Source organism: Dermacentor silvarum, chromosome 9 (genome assembly GCF_013339745.2).
Source record: "Dermacentor silvarum isolate Dsil-2018 chromosome 9, BIME_Dsil_1.4, whole genome shotgun sequence".
In the NCBI taxonomy this organism is placed as follows: Eukaryota; Metazoa; Arthropoda; class Arachnida; order Ixodida; family Ixodidae; genus Dermacentor; species Dermacentor silvarum.
The window spans coordinates 7,710,046-7,727,851 of record NC_051162.1 but is presented as its reverse complement, the minus strand read 5'-3'; the positions used below and the strand labels follow the sequence as shown (position 1 = coordinate 7,727,851).

General features: G+C 49.7%; 1 protein-coding gene across 1 annotated transcript; it reads left to right on the top strand.

The window, feature by feature from the left end:
• Positions 1 to 13,140: 13,140 nt before the first annotated feature.
• LOC119464639 (uncharacterized) lies at positions 13,141 to 17,485 on the top strand. The gene is made up of 2 exons (XM_037725661.1): positions 13,141 to 13,364; positions 16,999 to 17,485. Exons 1-2 carry the CDS (start codon positions 13,141 to 13,143, stop codon positions 17,483 to 17,485), a joined length of 711 nt encoding a protein of 236 aa, XP_037581589.1.
• Positions 17,486 to 17,806: the final 321 nt, after the last annotated feature.

Sequence of the window (17,806 nt, the reverse complement as noted above, 5' to 3'; positions counted from 1 at the left end):
CTTATAAATAAACTGTTTTAACTTGACGAAGTCTCACCGATTTGGGTCCACGGAAAACGCCTGTTCGTGCCTAATTATTTGCAACTAAAATGTTATAAAATTGTCTTTGAGTAATCTGTTCAATTATTGGCATGTGTAGGGGACTTTTCCTTCTTGATATAATATACTTATATTGCGTTGTCCAAGCAACAATTGATGTAGATAGTATGGGCACAATTGCTATCAAAAATTCCGCTATAGCATGACAAAACTGTAGCCAAGCCAGCAGTTGGGCGACCAACAAGTTTATTGCGGCTGAGCAAGTCACATATATAGCGAAGCAAACGTGACGTAACAGATCACGGGATTACGGGTGTTCGGTGACGACTGCAGACTTAGCCGTGCTACATCTCCCGTTTACTGAGACACAAATTAATTATGCCTTTCAGGCTGCGGGTATCGACAGGGCTTTTGGCGAGTCCTCGTGCTTCTGCGTAGCTCCTGAGAGGGGTGGTCTTCTCTGGAGCCTTCTTCGGGAGCCTTTGATGGACTATCTTCGCGATGGGTTGTTAAGTCCCGCAGGTGTTCTCTTGTGCGTCTGATTTCTCGACCATCTTCCGTTCTCAGGATCGCTGAACAGGGCGTGTTAGCTGGCCTTAAAAAATAGCAGGCGACCAGGTTCGCTGGAGGATGTCGTATGTGTTGACTGGCTGAGATGGAGAGAGTGGTGGTAGGTGCCTTGTTCCGCGGTTATAGTAGACCTTCTGGCGTTGACGGATGTCCTGGAGCCTGCTGTGAACGGCTTTGCTTGATACTGCCTCTGGTACTAGGTGGCTGGTGGGCACAGGTAGCAAGGTCCTCGTTTGCCGTCGCACGAGTCTCTGCACAGGTGACTTTAGAATATCATATCTGGGGGTGTTGCGCCATTCGAGCAACGCCATATGAAGGTCAACTCGGTTACGTTAACATTTCTTTAGAAGCTATTTGGCATCTTATACTGCTCTTTCCGTCATACCATTAGAGCGCGGATGATATGCACTTGACGTAACATGGGAAACACCTAGCTGCTGCAGGAAATGTTTGAACAGCCGGCTGCTGAACGGTGGGCCGTTATCACTGCAGAGCTTAAGCGGTAAGCCATGTGTGGAGAACAGCTCTGCGCACCATCACGTCAGAGTGCTAGCAGTGCTCTGGCGGAGTTCGCGGATCTCAAAAAAGAAAAAAAAGAAAAGTCCACAATGATGGCAAATTCACGACCCGCATGGAAGAACAGGTCCATGCCAACGAATTACCAGGGCAGCTTTGGGATGTCGTGGCAGTAACGAGGCATTTTCGCGTTTCGCGGCTGGTATTTCGGGCAGACAGCGCAATTTTTGCAAAACTGCTCTATCTCATGTGACATGACGCCAGTACATGACTTCTCTTGCCCGCGCCTTCATCTTTTCCGCTCCCGGGTGCGCAGCGTGAAGCAGCATCATAATTTCTCGCTTTTTTGAAGATGGTACGTTTACCTTGTTGCTGCGAAAAACAAGACAGTCTTTCGTGTGCAGCTCTTCTTTGTAGGACCAGTACGGACGCACATTTTCGGGTACTTCACCTTTTCTGGCCAGCTTGTTCTGGCCTAACCTCGAAGCTTGACGAAAGCAGGATCTTCATTGGTGCCCGCAAGATCCCTCAGGCGCTGTTGCGAAGCTGAAATGTATTCAAGTACATTAACTTGAAATTGCTCAGCTTCTTCTCCTATGAGTTGCTTGCTGGGGAATCTATATAAGGCGCCAGCCAAAAACAGCTCCTTCCCTGGCTTGTAGATCAGCTTAATAGTATATCACTGCAAAGTCAAACGCATGCGCTGCAGGCGAAGTGGACACTGATATAGTGGTTTGCTGAATATCGGCACCAAGGGGCGCTGATAAGTTTCGACAGTTACACTTTCCGGCCGAAGATGTAATCGTGAAACTTGATGCAGCCATGCACAATTGCCAATGTTTCTTTCTCAATTTGTGCGTAGCGTTGCTGCGACTCCGTTAGGGAGCGTGACGAGAAAGCGACGGGGCGGCCGTCTTGAATAAGCACTGCATGAACTCCCATTTGGCTCGCGTCGACCGAAAGGGTGACCGGCTTAGTTGCATCGAAAAGGAAAGGATTGATGCGTTCGCTAAGCTATGACGCAACATTACATAACTTCGCTGCTGAGCCTCGGTCCAAACCCATGCAATGTCCTTGTGCAGAAAAGTTCTCAGTGGGGCAGTCACGACGGACATGTTAGGAATGAAACGTTGCACGTAATTCATCATGCCTAGAAAGACTTGGAGTTCCCTACTGTTCTTTGGCCCTTTCATATCCATTATGTCCTTCACTCGACCTCGGTCCAGACGGAGGCCTTCTGTGCTAAGGATGTGCCATAGATAGCCGACTTCGGGCTGCAAAAACTTGCATTTCTTGAGGTTAAGCTTGAGGTTGTTGTCGAGACAACATGCCAACAAAAGCGACAGGTGGTGGTCATGCTCCTGCTCCGTGCGGCCCTAAAGTAGTATGTCATCCATTACAACGGCTACGCACGGAAAGCCTTCCAGCAAGCGATGCATACCTGCTTGGAAGATTTCTGGAGCTGACGCAATGCCGAAGGGCAAACGAAGAAACCGATAGCGCCCATACGGCGGGCTCATCGTACATAATTTAGAGCTTGATTCAGAGACATTAATTTGCCAAAATCCTGACGCCGCTTCGAGCGTCGTGAAGTACTTAGCACAGGACAGCTGCGAGGCTGCGTTTTCTATGGTTGGCATTCGGTAATGTTCGCGCAGCAGCACTTTATTAAGTGCTGTAGGGCTCAGGCAAATTCTAACCTTGTCCTTCTTAACAACTGTAACCATATGGCTAGACCACTCCGTAGGCTCGGTTACCTTTGTTATGACGCCTTGTGTTTCCATACGCTGTAGCTCAGCCGTGACCTTGTCTTGAAGGGCCACAGGAACTCTTCTTGCTGGAACGACGACGCCCACCGAGTCTGGTTTGAGCTTCATGTCGTACTCGAAGTCCTTTAGCAGTCCGAGTCCCTCGATGACGTCTGCAAAAGGCTGCGCTGGCGGGTACAGTTCATGCTGTATCTTTTGCATACGGTATATGAAGCCTAGACTTGCAGCTACTGCACCACTCAAAGTGGCAGGGACGTCTTGTTCGCCAATAAAAAAAGTTGTCGCAGTTTCACCTGAAAGGTGAAGCATCAATTGCGAGAGCAAATTTGTAGAGAGCTATACGGAGTAAATGATATTAGCTTTATCAGCTGTATAAACTTGGACATGCAGCAGCACCGGCAACACGCACAACTGTTGTCGACGCCGTCGGCGTTTTGCCCGCGTTCGCTCAAAATGCGTGCGGCGTTGGTGACTGTTGCCGGAGCCTCTGATATAAATAGGCACTTGGTGCCGCAGCTAAACGTCGCCTCCCTTTCCTCCCCCTCCAGTCCCTCCCCCACGGCCTCTCGCGCGTCGGAATTAGGCGCGTTTGCTCTACATATATGGTGATTGTAAAGGAGGAAAGAGACGCCTACTTCTGCAGCCCTTAAGCGAGCACGGCGCAGAACGCGCGTTTGTTCTCCGCCGTGCTTTTACTCCCCGTGAAAGCGCGCGCCCCTCGCGCCCTTTCACTCGCACATACAGCGTTCGGCGGCGCGCGGCGACGATTTCATCTCCATTGACGTCATACGGAACCTCACGGCGACGGCGACGCCGACGGCAGAAATCTGCTTTTGAGTGTCCATATAATTGCTATCGCAATAAAACGTTTGTTCCTTGGTTCTGTCATTCCTTGTTCTGAGCGGACAGCAAGCTGAGCGCTTGCTGTCCGCTCCACTCAGACCGGCATACGCTAGCAAATGCCACAAAGCCGCTTAGCAGGAACGCTATTGCGCTTGCGCACAACGCTCATACCGGCAGCGGAACGAAGACCGCATTCCTCGCTCCGCTACAAAGCCGACTGAGCGGAGCGTGACAGCGTGTCTACTTGGCCTCTTCATCGTTTTGCAGCCGAGTTGACAGCGCGTCGCTTGCCTCGGCAATACAGCTATGCACCAACTCGCCCAGCAAGAAGTTCTTCCAAAATTGCCTCGGCAAGACGCGCTTATCAAATGCGAGAGAGAAAAAAACTTTATTTTCATGTTGGGTGGTGTGGTGAAAGGCCCTCAATCCAGAGCCTCCCTTACGGCATTCTTCAGTGCAGCACCGATAAACGCCGCAAGGTACTGTTGGTCGTCGGTGCTCGTGGCTTCTGTCAGCCACCCGGCATGAGGTTTAAGGGAAAGATTTGTAAGGGCAGGCAAGGGAGGTGGGGACGGTCCACAGGACCAGAGGATATGGGATGTGTTAAGGTGTTCGCCACAGTGTCGGCACGGTGGGGGATCCTCAGGTGCCCGCGGAGGAGGTGCATTTGCGCTGGCGTAGGGAGTGTTTCACTTTGAGCCTGACGGATGAGTACACCCTGATCACGGGTGAGCTCTTCGCTAAGCTTAGGCAACATTCGCCTTGCATCTTGATACGGCCACCTTGTCAGCAGCCCACCTTGTCGTCTGGGCTGGTTGCGGAATGTCGGGCGCCTGGTACAGAGTCTCGCAGGCGAACTGATTAGCTCTTTCATTAGGTATCAGGACGATTTCTAAAGGCCCCTATAGGTGGTCTTGCATAAGTGTGGAAATGTGCGCCGGGACATCGTTGTGCAACAATTTTCTGCAAGCCGCCATGGAGTCGGTAAATATGATTCGTGGGTAGGCTGAGTTGCTAGGTGGCATATGTTTGATCGCGATTGCGATGGCCGTCAGCTCCGCTAAGGTCGGATCTGCCTCTGGGAGTACCGCCGTCTGTATAGTTTGGAGGTTATTATTCACGACTGCTATAGCGGAGGCATGTGCGCCAACGCTAGCATTAGCGTAGAAGTACATGCTGTCAGTGTATCTTGCCGTATACTTCTTGAAGTAGGAAACTCTCTGGCGTGGCCTCTCCTTGTCTCGTTGCTGATTCATGTAGCGAAGCAGTGGAGCTATGGTAAGGAGTTCACGTTGTTTTGGTGGTATTGGGCGCGTGTCCACAGTAGGCGAAGCTAGTGGATGATGACCGATGCTATGGAGGATATGCCTGTCTTCACTTGTGTGCTGCAAACGGAGTTCTTGTCGACGGCGATGAATACTGATTAGTTCCGCCACCGTGTTATGGAAACCCATGTCAAGGAGGAGCCTAGTGCTTGAACTAAACGGTATGCCGATGGCCAGCTTTGTCGCCTTTCGGATGAGAGCATCAAGCCGATTGATATTTTGTTGGCGGAGATTGGTATAGGGCAGATGGTACCGCAGGCGCGACATAATTAGTGCTTTTCGTACTTGCAGCATATCAGCCCCTTTCACTCCATTGGTTCGGTTGGAGACCCTACGCATCATGTGCATCCCCTGCTCTCCCTGCCTGAGCAGGTGCTGCACCGTCGCAGCCGGACCTCCATCTTTCTGGATATGGAGACCGAGTATTTTAATGCAGTTCGGTTGGGAAATCGACCCGCCGTCGTTTACAATTTGTATGGTGGGCGGCTGCCATCTTTTGTGGTGAACCAGTAGCAACTGAGATTTTTCCGGCGCACATCTAAGGCCAATGGTCTGAGCAGCCTTATGTTCCCTGTTCATTGCTTGTTGGAGAGTTTCTTGGATGTGTCCTGGCGAGCCCCTCGTGATCCAGAGGGTAATGTCATCTGCGTAGATCCCATATTTGATGTCGGGGATGGCTTGCGGCGCTCTATGGATCACGCACATGGCAAGATTAAAGAGTGTGGGCGAGATCACTGAACCCTGCGGGATACCTCTCTGCGAATGGGAATACTGTTGTGAGGTGGTGTCGCCTACTCGTAGCGTGTAGGTGTGACTCCGTAGGAAATCCCTGATATAATTATAAAGCTTTGTCCCGCAGCGAGTAGCTTCGAGCTCTTGCAGCATAGCATCAAGGTTAACATAATCAAAAGATTTCTTGACATCGATAGCAAGAATGGCTTTAAGTTGAGCGCTGCTTTTTTCCTTCCTGATTCCTTTGTGGAGCTGCAGCAGAACGTCTTGAGTAGACAAGTGATGCCTGTATCCAATCAAATTATGGGGTAGGTGTTGGCTTTTCTCAAGGTGACTAAGAAGTCTGTTAAGCACGATACGCTCCATCAGCTTACCGACGTATAATGTTAGCAATATTGGAGGCAGATTCGCTATGGCTTGGGGCTTGCCAGGCTTCGGAATGAAAATGATGCTGGCTGTCTTCCATTCTTCTGGCAAGCTGCCCGTGTCCCATACATTGTTCATTTGCTGAAGTAAGTATGCATGACGGGCTTTTGTAAGGTTGCGAAGCTGTGTTGTCGTAATTTGATCTGGTACGGGCGTTTAATTCGACTTTGCTTTTGCTAAGGCACGCTGTAATTCCGCCATTGTGATCGGGCCAATGAGGCCGTCATTTTCTGGCTCTGCGCTTGCGTAGTCTGCACAGTGTGGTTGGGCGGGATCCGCAACGTGTGTTGCTCTATGCTCATCGAATAGTTCGTCGATCTACTCAAATGTGTCTAGCAGCTTGCGGAGCTTATGGGACGTTTCCGTCTTTGTATGGGTTGGGTCAATGAGTGATTGGATGAGGTTCCATGTGGAGTTCATATTCAGTGTGCCATTGAGCTTGTTGCACGTGTCCTGCCACTGCTCACGAGTGAGATGTTCAGTGTAGTCGACGATCTCCTCGCTGACCTTATTAATGCATGAGTGTAGTTTCCGATTGAGCTTTTCTTTTCCATCTCTTAATGAGGGCATGCGGTGCCTCCCAGACATGAAGAAGATGTTTATCAGTGCTGGGCTGTTCCCATTTCTCTATGATCTCCTTCGTAGGGTTCGGATTCGTTGCCGGAACATCTCAACCAATTTTTCAGGTTCATGTCTTGGAAGTCTCCTTCATGTTCCTTGCGGACCTCATCCCAGTCCGTGAGGTTGTTTGCGCTGGTGCTTTGGGAATTTTTTGACTTTCAGCAATATCTGTATGAGGGTGTGGTCACTCGTTACCGTATCGTGCGTGTTAACCCATTGCGCTGACAGTCGTCCTTTAATGAAGGCAAGATCGGGCATAGTATCTCTTTCTACGGAGTTTCCGTGCCGCGTTGGGGAGTCGGTCTCTTTAAGGAGAGTTAGTTGGGCCTGCTGCATGTGGTGTAGTAGTGCGGATCCTTTGGAGTCTTTTTGTGTATCCCCATGATGTGTGTGGTGCGTTGAAATCGCCTGCAATTAGATGATCGAAATATTTCCTTGGGCGCAGATTCGCAACCTCCTTAAAGAAGTCTACACTTTGTTTGGGCGGGCTATAGATCTTCGTGACGAATAACTGGGGGTGTGACTTGCTCTTGTCTATCTTAGTTGGGAAGATGCGTAACTTGAGGCTCTGCTCCGTGCTGTGAACAACATTTGCCGCTATGTCTTTGCGAATCAGAGTGGCCAGTGTCGAATTATGGCTATACGTCGTATAGCCTGTAACGTGAGGTGTTTGGTTAGTTTCTTGGAGTAGGAGAATGCCTGGTCGATGATCTTCAGCGACAATGTACTGCGTGAGAAGGCTGCGTTTTCAAGCAATCCCTCTACAGTTCCACTGCCACACCAGCAGATTATTCGCCATTGTTCTATTGATGATTCTGCGGAGTGGCCGCTGCAGGGTAAGGAGTGGGTCGCGTTACGTTGGTAGATCGACGTGCTTTGGGTCGATCGAACTCTTCATGGCGTGCTAATGCGGCCATTGCAGCATGTACTTGTTTAGAGACCATTTCCTCAGCCTGGTTGCTGAGTAGCTCGTTGAACATGGATCACATTTGGCTCATTATTTGTTGACTATATGTTTTTAGCGCAGCTTCAACTTGGGCAGCAACCTGTTCAGCTATCTTGGCCTCTATATTGGTTTGCATTTCTTTCATTTCGTCCTTTAGTTGCTGAAATTGGGCTTCATGGTTTTGGAAGGCTGTACTATGGCATCTAGCCTATTTCATCGCCGGTTGCAGGGACGCTGGCTCTAGTTCTTGTGCAAGTCGTTGTGCTGTGTCACTTAATAGTGTGGCTTCAGGTGGGTGTGCCTCTGCTTGCATGTCCATTTCCTTGGTAGGCTCTAGTGATTGTGAAGCTAGTGTTGACGCTCGAATTGGTCTGCGAGTTTGAAGTAAGGCGTTCTTGTAATCCCTGGCTACTTTCTGAGCTCTTTTGAGGGGGGTGGAGGGAAGGTGCCGGGTGACTGACTCAGGTTTTGCTGAATTGTGGGTTGCTCCTGTTGTTGGCCTCGGGTCTGGCTGTCATCCGGAGACTGGCTGCGTCCTCCGGGCCGGCTGTGGTCCCCGGACTGGCCGCGGCTCCCGGACTGGCTGTAGTTCCCAGACTGGCTGGGGCCCCCGAACTGGCCGTGACCCCTGGATCGGCTGCGGCCCCTGGATGGACAGCGACCCCTGGACTGTTGACGGCTTCTGTCTCTCGATATGTTGTCGGAGTTGCGTTTTGCGCTTGGGCTTCGGCTTGCGATGGTGACTGTTTTCTTTTGTTTGTCGTCCTCGCGTTGTTGAAAACGCTTCAGGTAGGCCGCCTCTCTGACCGCTTTATCAGCTGCTTGTGGCACTTCACAAGTCCGGCCACCAGCCTTGTGGTTCTTAATTGCCACAATTAGGGCAGCTCATGCGCAGTTCATGCTGCCGGCAGTTCTAGGAAGAATTGCTGTCGAAGAAATTGCTGTCACTGACCAAGTCAATGGTGAAAATAACACAGAGACGTTCGGGACCCGTACGGGTTCCTTCATCATACTAAATGCGGGCAAGAGCCGCAAGTAGTTTTTATGCCAAAATATGACGTAGAGAACGGGTGTAGTTGGCAGGCAGATTTCCATCAGTCCTGTTGATACTGTTTTCGTAGTTTGTGCTGTTTTGCTGTATTTCGCGTTCACCGACACTCGCGAAAGAGAACGCGTCAAACCATGCGCAGCATTTGCGTGTGGCAGCATGTCTCTTGGAAGTCGCACGTAGTCGCTCATGCGTGTTTAGGTTGTGATGCTTTCGGTCGGGTCACTCGTGCTCATAGCAATTTAGTACAGGTCGATTTCAGAGAGAACGCGTTGCTCGAATGAAGCAAGGTGTATTTTCTGATCCCAGCCCTAAAGAAGGTAGCTTGGCGATACGATGGCCAGGCTTGAAGCACCTATCTTCTACGTGGAAATTGAGCACGAGCACCCCTTCACGCTTAAGATGACAACACCGATGGCCGTCAGTGTGTCGTAGTCAGTAAAACTGCTTAAATGTCCTGCCTGAGAATGATCGCTGCAGTGTCAAAACGCGCAGATATTTGAGTCTACATTTTGATAAGTTTTCGGGAAATAGGTTTGCGCTCCAGCAGCTTAACAGTGGCATGTCTGTCGCTGGTGCCAAGTGCATATTTGCTGAAAAGTGGCTTGATGAACTTCGCAGTTATAAGATGCAAAAGCCTACTGCGGTGATTGGTGTCTGTGTTGCCGCATCGCAGAAGTGGTAGTCCCATAAGGAGTTCGACACTCCTTTCCACACAAACCTTTAGTGGTTGTGAGAATGATTTCCTGTGCGGAAGCACGCTGTCGACAAATTTCCTGAGGCATATCAGAAGTTTCACAAGTTCTTGGCTTAGATACTTGAGCCCCCCGCGATCTTGATGTGCGATGGGGCCAAGGAGGGGAGTGTTCGCTTTAGTACCTTGCAGCAGTGCAATGCATTCAGCGCAGGGGATGTTTTCGCTTGCTGCTCTCACAATGAATCCCCCGACCATCGCCACGCTGGCGACATCTAGATTTGACGGAAATGGCGCGTCTGAGAGGCACTGTTCTTTTAGCCGATCTACCGCCGCGTCTAAAGCCTTTTCAGCAGTACTTGTGGTCTTTGTGAGAGTCTGAGGAACTGGTAGAAGCTGTGATGATGCGAACGATGTCGAGCTTCTCACGTTGCTTTGGGCGGTGGAGGCGACAATGCCGGTCTTGAGCATCTTTTCTATTCCACACACTGTGCTTTTCACATCCAGAGCATGGTTGCAGCCGGAGCTACGCAGCAGAAATAGAAACATGGCCTCAACGGGGTCACTTCAGAATTTGCGCGTCAGCACAAATTTAAATTTCTTGTCAGAAAGAAGGAACCGAATACATTCCACGTTTGACGTCGTTCTGAAGACAAGCGCATGGTGCGTTTCCTTACTCAGGAAGTTTTCTGCGCGGCTTTTAGTTTGCAAGTGTTGAATGTAAGAAACAAACTCGCCCTCAAGCCAGTCCAGCCTTGGGTCATCAATTTCAGAAAACTGACGAGCATCTGCGTCATTGCGATGGATGTGCTGCTGAAGATTGCTCACGTCCATGCATGTGAACCAGTTGTGGAATACTTCCATGAACTCGACAGTCGGCCCCACAGATGCAAAGTCGGCATCGCAGCTGTGACCTGCCTGATCCTTGAGGTAATTTAGTGCTGCGGTTACTGCTGGAGAAAATAACTGCACAGGCGTTTTCACATTCATTTTTTTCCATATTCGAATGGAAAACGTGCTTCCTTGTGAGAAATCTGATTCGCTGCACTGTTGACTGCCTTTGCATCTTGTAGAGCATTTTCATAAACTTTAATGAAATTTCTTTACCCGCCGGGGTGGCGCAGTCAGCTAAGGCGTTGCGCTGCTGAGCACGAGGTCGCGGGATCGAATCCCGGCCCCGGCGGCCGCATTTCGATGGAGGCGAAATGCAGAAACGCCCGTGTGCTTGCGTTGAAGTGCACGTTAAAGAACCCCAGGTGGTCAAAATTAATCCGGAGCCCTCCACTACGGCGTGCCTCATAATCAGACATGGCTCTGGTCGAATGCGAAAAATATATCCATTGATGAATCTGCCGGATGCAGCGCCCGTGTTTTTGCTTCTCCTCCGCTCAGAATTTCCATAGCAGTTACCTTAATTTTGTGGTTGTCAGTTACAACTCTGATAATCTCAAAACCAATGCTGGGTGTTTTGATGACGACGTGGCGAATGACCTCGGAGAGCTGGTCCCCAGTGCAACCTTTGGTGAAGAAGTATCCGACAGGTATCTTATATCTTGCGTGCAGGCCACAAACAAAACAAAAAAAAACACAGCAGTGAATTCGCCAGATGTTCACCTTCAGCTGCAGGAGCGAGGTACTCGAGGTCTGGACCTAGGTCGACATCACGAACGAACGCATCCCTTTGTTTGTGGTAGAGCAGCTTTTGTTTAATTATGATCTCGTCAACAACGAGGCAACATACTTTTGACTGTAGTGTGTCCAGACTATTAAGCTCTGCTTCCAGGCGGGAGAGAACTAACTAGCTGAAACCGACTTCACCGGACGTAGTACCAAAATATTTTTGTAGCGTTGTTCTGCAAGGTAGCTTGAGAAGCTCTTCGCACCTCAAGTATTCGTATGCTTTTGTTGAGATGTGTCGCATTACGATACCATGCCTGATTGTTATTTCCGACCAGCGTGTTGTTTTCCTTTCATAATTTTTTTTACTTTGTCCAGAAGCAGCACTGCTTTTGCCGTCCCCTCCTCGGCGTCAGCCACAACTTCTAAAAATGCAGAGACGTAGTACTCTTCTTTCAGTTTTCGAAGTTCTTCTTTGTAGGCGTCTACAGTTCTGTGCAGTTTGTCATTTCCTGCTCGCAGCGCACGTTCTTTTCTTCGCCATCGTTTTCTTTTTAGAAACATGCTTGACGTGTTTGAGTCCCATTTTGTTTGCGTCTTGAACGAGCACAAAGCCTTTGTTGGTTGCCTTTTCTTCTTCTTACATGCAAACTTTACTGGAACTGTTAGAGCGCTCTGATCTTCAGGCTCAAAAATGCGTGCCATCGTTTTCTGAATTAGCTCGCAAACCACTAGATAGCAAGGAACCAGTCGTAGTAGTACAGCTACGGCTCTGATTAGGCACTGAGTCGTCGTTTAGTATATCTTTACTGGCTGCCACGTCAAACGAAAAGTCACTCATAGCGGGTCGTTCTTGGTTTCGCTCGACAAGTTCCAAACTGCAGCCAGGAACAGCTATTGGGTAAAATTCAGCTGTGGCAGTTCCAGAAGGGTCCTCATTGAAGTTTTTTCTCTGCTACCTGTTCATGGTGTGGCTGCCAACAGAGTACTTTGCTTTCAGAAGGCAGTATGCAGCCAAGAGCACCTGTGGGTGACGAATCTCGCTGGCGCGTTTCCGCTTTGGCACACCCGTCTTCCGGCTTTTGCGAAAAGCACTCGCTAAACAAGCGGGGCACACCTCCAGGCTTAAGTCGACGTCGTATTTTGCAGCTTTCTCGGAAATCGTACTTCCGAAAGTGCAAACTGCAAACTACTGAGCAGTTTCAAGTTAGCGTGGGCATCCAGTTCTTCCTAGGAATAGCCTCAAACCATCTTTCACGTAAGCTACTGTCGACCGGTAGTTCATGAAACGATATGCCTGGAACTCGGCATTGAGTGCTTGACTCACACTGCGGCACGCAGTAATAAGGCAAGATGACTGCAGTCTTTGTTGTGTTAGCGGAATCGAAATGCGAGGCTGGCAACATGGGGGAAAAAAAGGGAGGGCGACCCGCGATGGAAGCAGTCGTAACGCACGTTTTTACTCCTCTTATTTTTTTCTCTTATTTCTCAATTAAAGAGTTATTTGTTCAAAATGTGAGTCTGCGAAGAATTCCTTAACATCTCAGAAGTGGGATTTACCGAAACCTTTGTGGTAAAGCGACCCTGGAAACCGATGTCGGGGGATTGCGACGACGGTGACGCTCGCTGACTTTTCAACTGACGCTGCGTTGGTGCCGTCTTTGTGAGGTACTGACCGGAAAAGGGACTGTGTGACGCCTTGAACGTACTCGCGGACACTCTGTGTGACGTCCACGAGACAAACGGTACCGTCTTCGTGAAGTACCGACTTCGAAACGTGAGTCTTCGTGCTGCCTCAGAAACGTGCGTGCGGACGCTCTGTGTGACGCCTGCGAGACACTACGATACCGTTCTGTGACTGATCGACATTGAGCCGTTGTGCCGCCTCGGAAACGTGCGTATGGACGCTCTGAGTGTCGTTGGCAAGCCTAGACGTTTATCTGTTGGTGAAAAACTGTGTGTACGCCCAGACAGGCGTATAGACAACGCCCAAGATGGCAGATGGCGGCGGAACTAACGAAATGATGCAAGCTTTGCTGGAGCAAAACCGGCGGTTATTGGAGCTTATCGAGAGGAAGCCTGAAGCGTTCCACGTTATGGCGGACCTAAATAAGGCTATCCTGGATTTCGACGGCGAGGGCTCATGCCAAGAAGCCGGGGCGTGGTTGAAGAGTATCGATTCCATGGCGGTCCTGCACGGCTGGCCGGACAGCTTCAGACTCGAAAACACCACGCTTCACATGAAGGGACCTGCTCGATTTTGGCTTCAGGCCCGTGTGGATGACCTTACTACGTGGGAGGACTTCAAGATAGCCTTCAAAAAGACTTTTGTGGGCCAGACAAGCACGGCCGAAAAGTGGAAGCAAATGCAAGAAAGAGTCCAGATGAAGGGAGAATCCATCACGGCATACTTTCTTGAAAAGACATTGTTATGCAAAGCATTGGGCCTCGGTATGCAGGATACCAAAGAGCAAGTTTTGGTGGGGCTGAGGTTTAAAGATGCATGCATCTCAATGTTGGCGAAGGATCACGAGGACGAGGACGAATTGCTGGCAGACTTGCGAATACTAGAGCGAATAACCGAAGCTAGAATGCAGCAGTATCCAGGGGCCAAGCCACACGGTGGTGACCCAGGTAGCGCGACATCTCGTGGGAAGCCTCCGCCTTCAAAATCTTGGAATGCCACGCGTCCAACCGAGCAAGTGATCACAAATGCACGTGTCACACATCAAGCAAGTGGTGGGGGACCACCGCCAGAGCCTCCCAAGCGTGATCCGTCAGAGCGAAAATGCTACAGCTGTGGAAGGTACGGGCACATAGCGAAAGACTGTTCAAAAACAAACCCTGCTGGGAACTTCATGGTGAATGAGGACCCAACAAGTGACAGTGGTCCATCCAAGTTCCTGAAGACTGCGATCATCAATGGTACTCACCAGCTCTCCGTGATGATTGACCCGGGAAGTTCAGACTGTATATTGCGTCATCAAGCGGCTGAAAAGTGCAACCTGCAAGTTGTGTGCAATCTATCGTGCCGTCTATCGGAACCTCGGAGGTTGACATAGAAATCGATGACGTGTTATGCCGTAAGGTCAAGGTAATTATCGTTCACAACAGTGCCTTGCCTGTGGACATGCTGGTTGGTAGGACTTGGACGGAACAGGACCACATGAACTCAGGATTGGCTACCGAGACGATCTTCCATTTTGCAACATTGACCTTGCCCAGATGAAGCCTTCGAAGGAGCCACTTCGTGTCAAGGAGACCATTGTGCTGCCCAAAAGGACTGTGTGTTGGGTGACAGTGGAGACCAATAATAGTGAAGGAAATGTTATATTGCCTACAGGAACGGGTAAGGGAATACTACTTCACGTCGAAGACGGAATGGTTGAGATACCCATGCTGAACGACAAGGATGAAGACCAGCAGCTGATCAAGGGGAGTTTGTTTACTCACGTTGAACTGCTATCAGGGAGCGAAGAGCTAACACCCGTGAGACCTGTGCCTCAGCAGAAGCCCATTGATCGTAGCATGCTAAACGTCGGGAAGGATGTCAATGAACAGCAAGTTGACGCACTGCTGAAAATGCTGAATGAACATAGGGACTGCTTTGCGCTGAATTTGTCAGAGTTGGGGTGTTGTAACTAACTAGAGATGATCATCACGGAGCATCCCGGGAGCAGCCCAGTCAAATGCAAACCGTACACGACTAACGCAGAGGAAAGAAAAGCGATCCAAGAAATTTTCAAGGAGTGGAAGGCGACTGGCATCGTAACCGAAACATCCTCGCCATACACTAGTCCAGTACTACTCGTGAAAAAGAAGAATGGAGAAAATCATCTAGTCATCGATTATCGACGGCTAAATAGCCAGACGGTGCCGGAACACTTCCCCTTGCCAAACATTGACGCCCAGCTGCAACGACTCTCCGGAGCACAGATATACTGTGTGTTAGACTGTGCAAACGGATACCTTCAACTTCCACTGAGTGAGGAATCGAAGGCCAAGACTGCATTCATCACGCCTGATGAGACCGGACAGTTTGAACGTATGGTGTTCGGGTTGAGAAATGGTCCTGCTGTATTTCAAGGTCTAATGAACAAAGTCCTCGGATCTCTGCGTAACACTGTAGCATTATGTTACATGGACGACCTGCTGATTCCAGCCAAGGATTGGGAAGAGTTGCTGGTTCGGCTCAAACAAGTACTGGATGCCCTGCGAGCTGCTGGTCTAACCCTGAAAATATCCAAGTGTGTGTTTGGAAGTGAGGAAATCGACTACTTAGGCTTCAAGATTGCGAAAGGCTAGCTGCAGCCAGGTGAAGTGAAGCAACAAGCCATACTGGACGCTAGCACGCCAACTGATGTTCACAGTGTAAGGAGATTTCTGGGTCTAACGGGATTTTTCAGACGGTTCATTCCCCATTATGCCCTGAAGGCAGAACCGCTTACTTCTCTGACCAAGAAAGACACGAAGTTCACGTGGGGAGTGGAGCAGCAGGAAGCTTTCGACCAGCTCCGAAAGGAACTGACGGCACCACCCGTTCTGAAGTTGTACAACCCTTTGGCTCCGACAGAGCTCCACACAGACGCAAGCAGACATGGACTTGCGGGGATGATCCTTCAACAAGATGAGTCGGGACGCTGGCACTTGGTGTTTTGTGTCAGTAAGCGTACCACTGATGCTGAAGGGAATTACCATGCGGGAAAACTGGAGCTGATGGCGATAGTCTGGAGTATGGAAAGACTTCGTCCATTTCTCTTAGGCATTCCGTTCACGCTGGTTACAGATTGTCAAGCAATTGTGTATCTGAATGCGCACAAGACTCTTAAACCACAGATAGCAAGGTGGTTCGACTTACTTCAAGAGTATGACTTTGAGGTGAAGCACCGAGCAGGAGAGAAAATGGCACATGTGGACTATTTGAGTCTTGAACCTGTAGGAGCGCCAAGGGACACGCTTGATGAGGTTGTTGAGACAAGGATCGAAGTGTGCCTTACCATGACATTGGAGGACCAAGTTGTGATCGTTCAACGCTCTGATGCGGACTTGGCGAAGCTCGCCCAAATATTGGAGAAGCCAGTAAAAGAAAGGACCCAAGAAGAGAGTGCCAAGGTCAAGAACTTACGGCTGAGAGATGGAAAACTGTTTTACGTTGAAGAAGACGGACGACTTCTTTTTGTGATGCTTAAAAGCATGCGCAAAACATTGTGCGTCAAGTTTCATGACTTACAGGTGCATTTTTCTACAGACCGAACGGTGACAAAAATCAAGGAACTTTATTGGTTTCCTCGGATGAAGCGCTACGTGGACCAGCACATCCGTATGTGTTTTGAATGTCTAATCACAAAGGTACCAGGAGGAAAGAAGCCTGGGCTTCTGCACTCGATACCACCTGGGAAGAGACCATTTCAAGTTGTTCATGTGGACCACGTTGGTCCGTTTGTGAGAAGTTCCAAGAAGAACCAGTGGATATTGGTGCTGATGGACAATCTGACCAAGTTTGTGCGCCTCTACCCTGTGCGCGACACCTCGGCGAGAAATGTACTGCGGTGTATGCAGAACTTCATAACAGAGTTTGGACTACCGGAGCGCATCATCTCTGACTGTGGTTCCTGTTTCACGTCCCACGGCTTCGAAGCCTTCTGTCAGGAAAATGGTGTGGCTCACACACTGGACTCGGCACACCATCCAAGGGCTAATGGCTAGGTGGAGCGTGTGAACCGAACTCTGGTACCGTGTATTATAGCTACAATCAAGGACCCAGCTCACAAAGATTGGGATCAGAAGATCAAGGAGGTAGAAAGTTACCTAAATACTGCTTACAATGCCTCAACAGGGACTAGCCCTTTCAAGCTCTTGCATGGATATCAACCAAGGATGCAGGATGGTATCCTCAGATGGCTGAACACTGAGAATAACGAGTGGGTCTGCCCGGAGCAACTTCAAGAGATGGCTCAAAAGGACGTAGCGAGCCAGCAAGCAAGGTCGAAGCAGTACTTCGACAAGCGTCACTTCACAGCGGACAAGTTGAGTGTTGTAGACATAGTGGTCATGCGCTGCGTTCCAGAGCACACTGGTGCCCCAACAAAAACCCAGAAGAAGTTCAGAGGTCCACTCACTGTGATAGAAGTACTTCCAGCAGACACCTACAGAGTGACCGAGATGAACGGAAGGAAAAGGGTCTACTCGACAACTGCCCACATCAGCCAACTGAAGAGATGGGATGGAAGATGCCAGGAACAGTTCGACCAGTCAAGCTCCGACGAGGAAGAAAGCGTGCCGAGACGTAGCACACGTGTGTCCAAAAGACCTGCGTATCTTCGGGACCACACCACATGAACTGAGGACAGTTCGCTGCCAGGAATGGCCGAGTGTTAGCGGAATCGAAATGCGAGGCTGGCAACATGGGGAAAAAAAGGGGAGGGCGACCCGCGATGGAAGCAGTCGTAACGCACGTTGTTACTCCTCTTATTTTTTCTCTTATTTCTCAATTAAAGAGTTATTTGTTCAAAATGTGAGTCTGCGAAGAATTCCTTAGCAGTTGGGCACCACAAGTAGACGGATTCACATTTAGGAGATCTTAAATTGATGCATAAATGACCGATAAAGGCCGCAGGAACTGCAAGCGTAAGAAGCCGGCATTCAACTAAAGAAATCGTG

What these genes read in the sequence shown, in the direction of transcription:
- LOC119464639 (XM_037725661.1), top strand. Translation starts at nt 13,141, where the DNA reads ATGGCAGATGGCGGCGGAACTAACGAAATGATGCAAGCTTTGCTGGAG. An exon ending in GGCTGGCCGGACAGCTTCAG is followed by an intron (nt 13,365 to 16,998) that starts ACTCGAAAACAC and finishes TAGCCCTTTCAA; the next exon opens with GCTCTTGCATGGATATCAAC.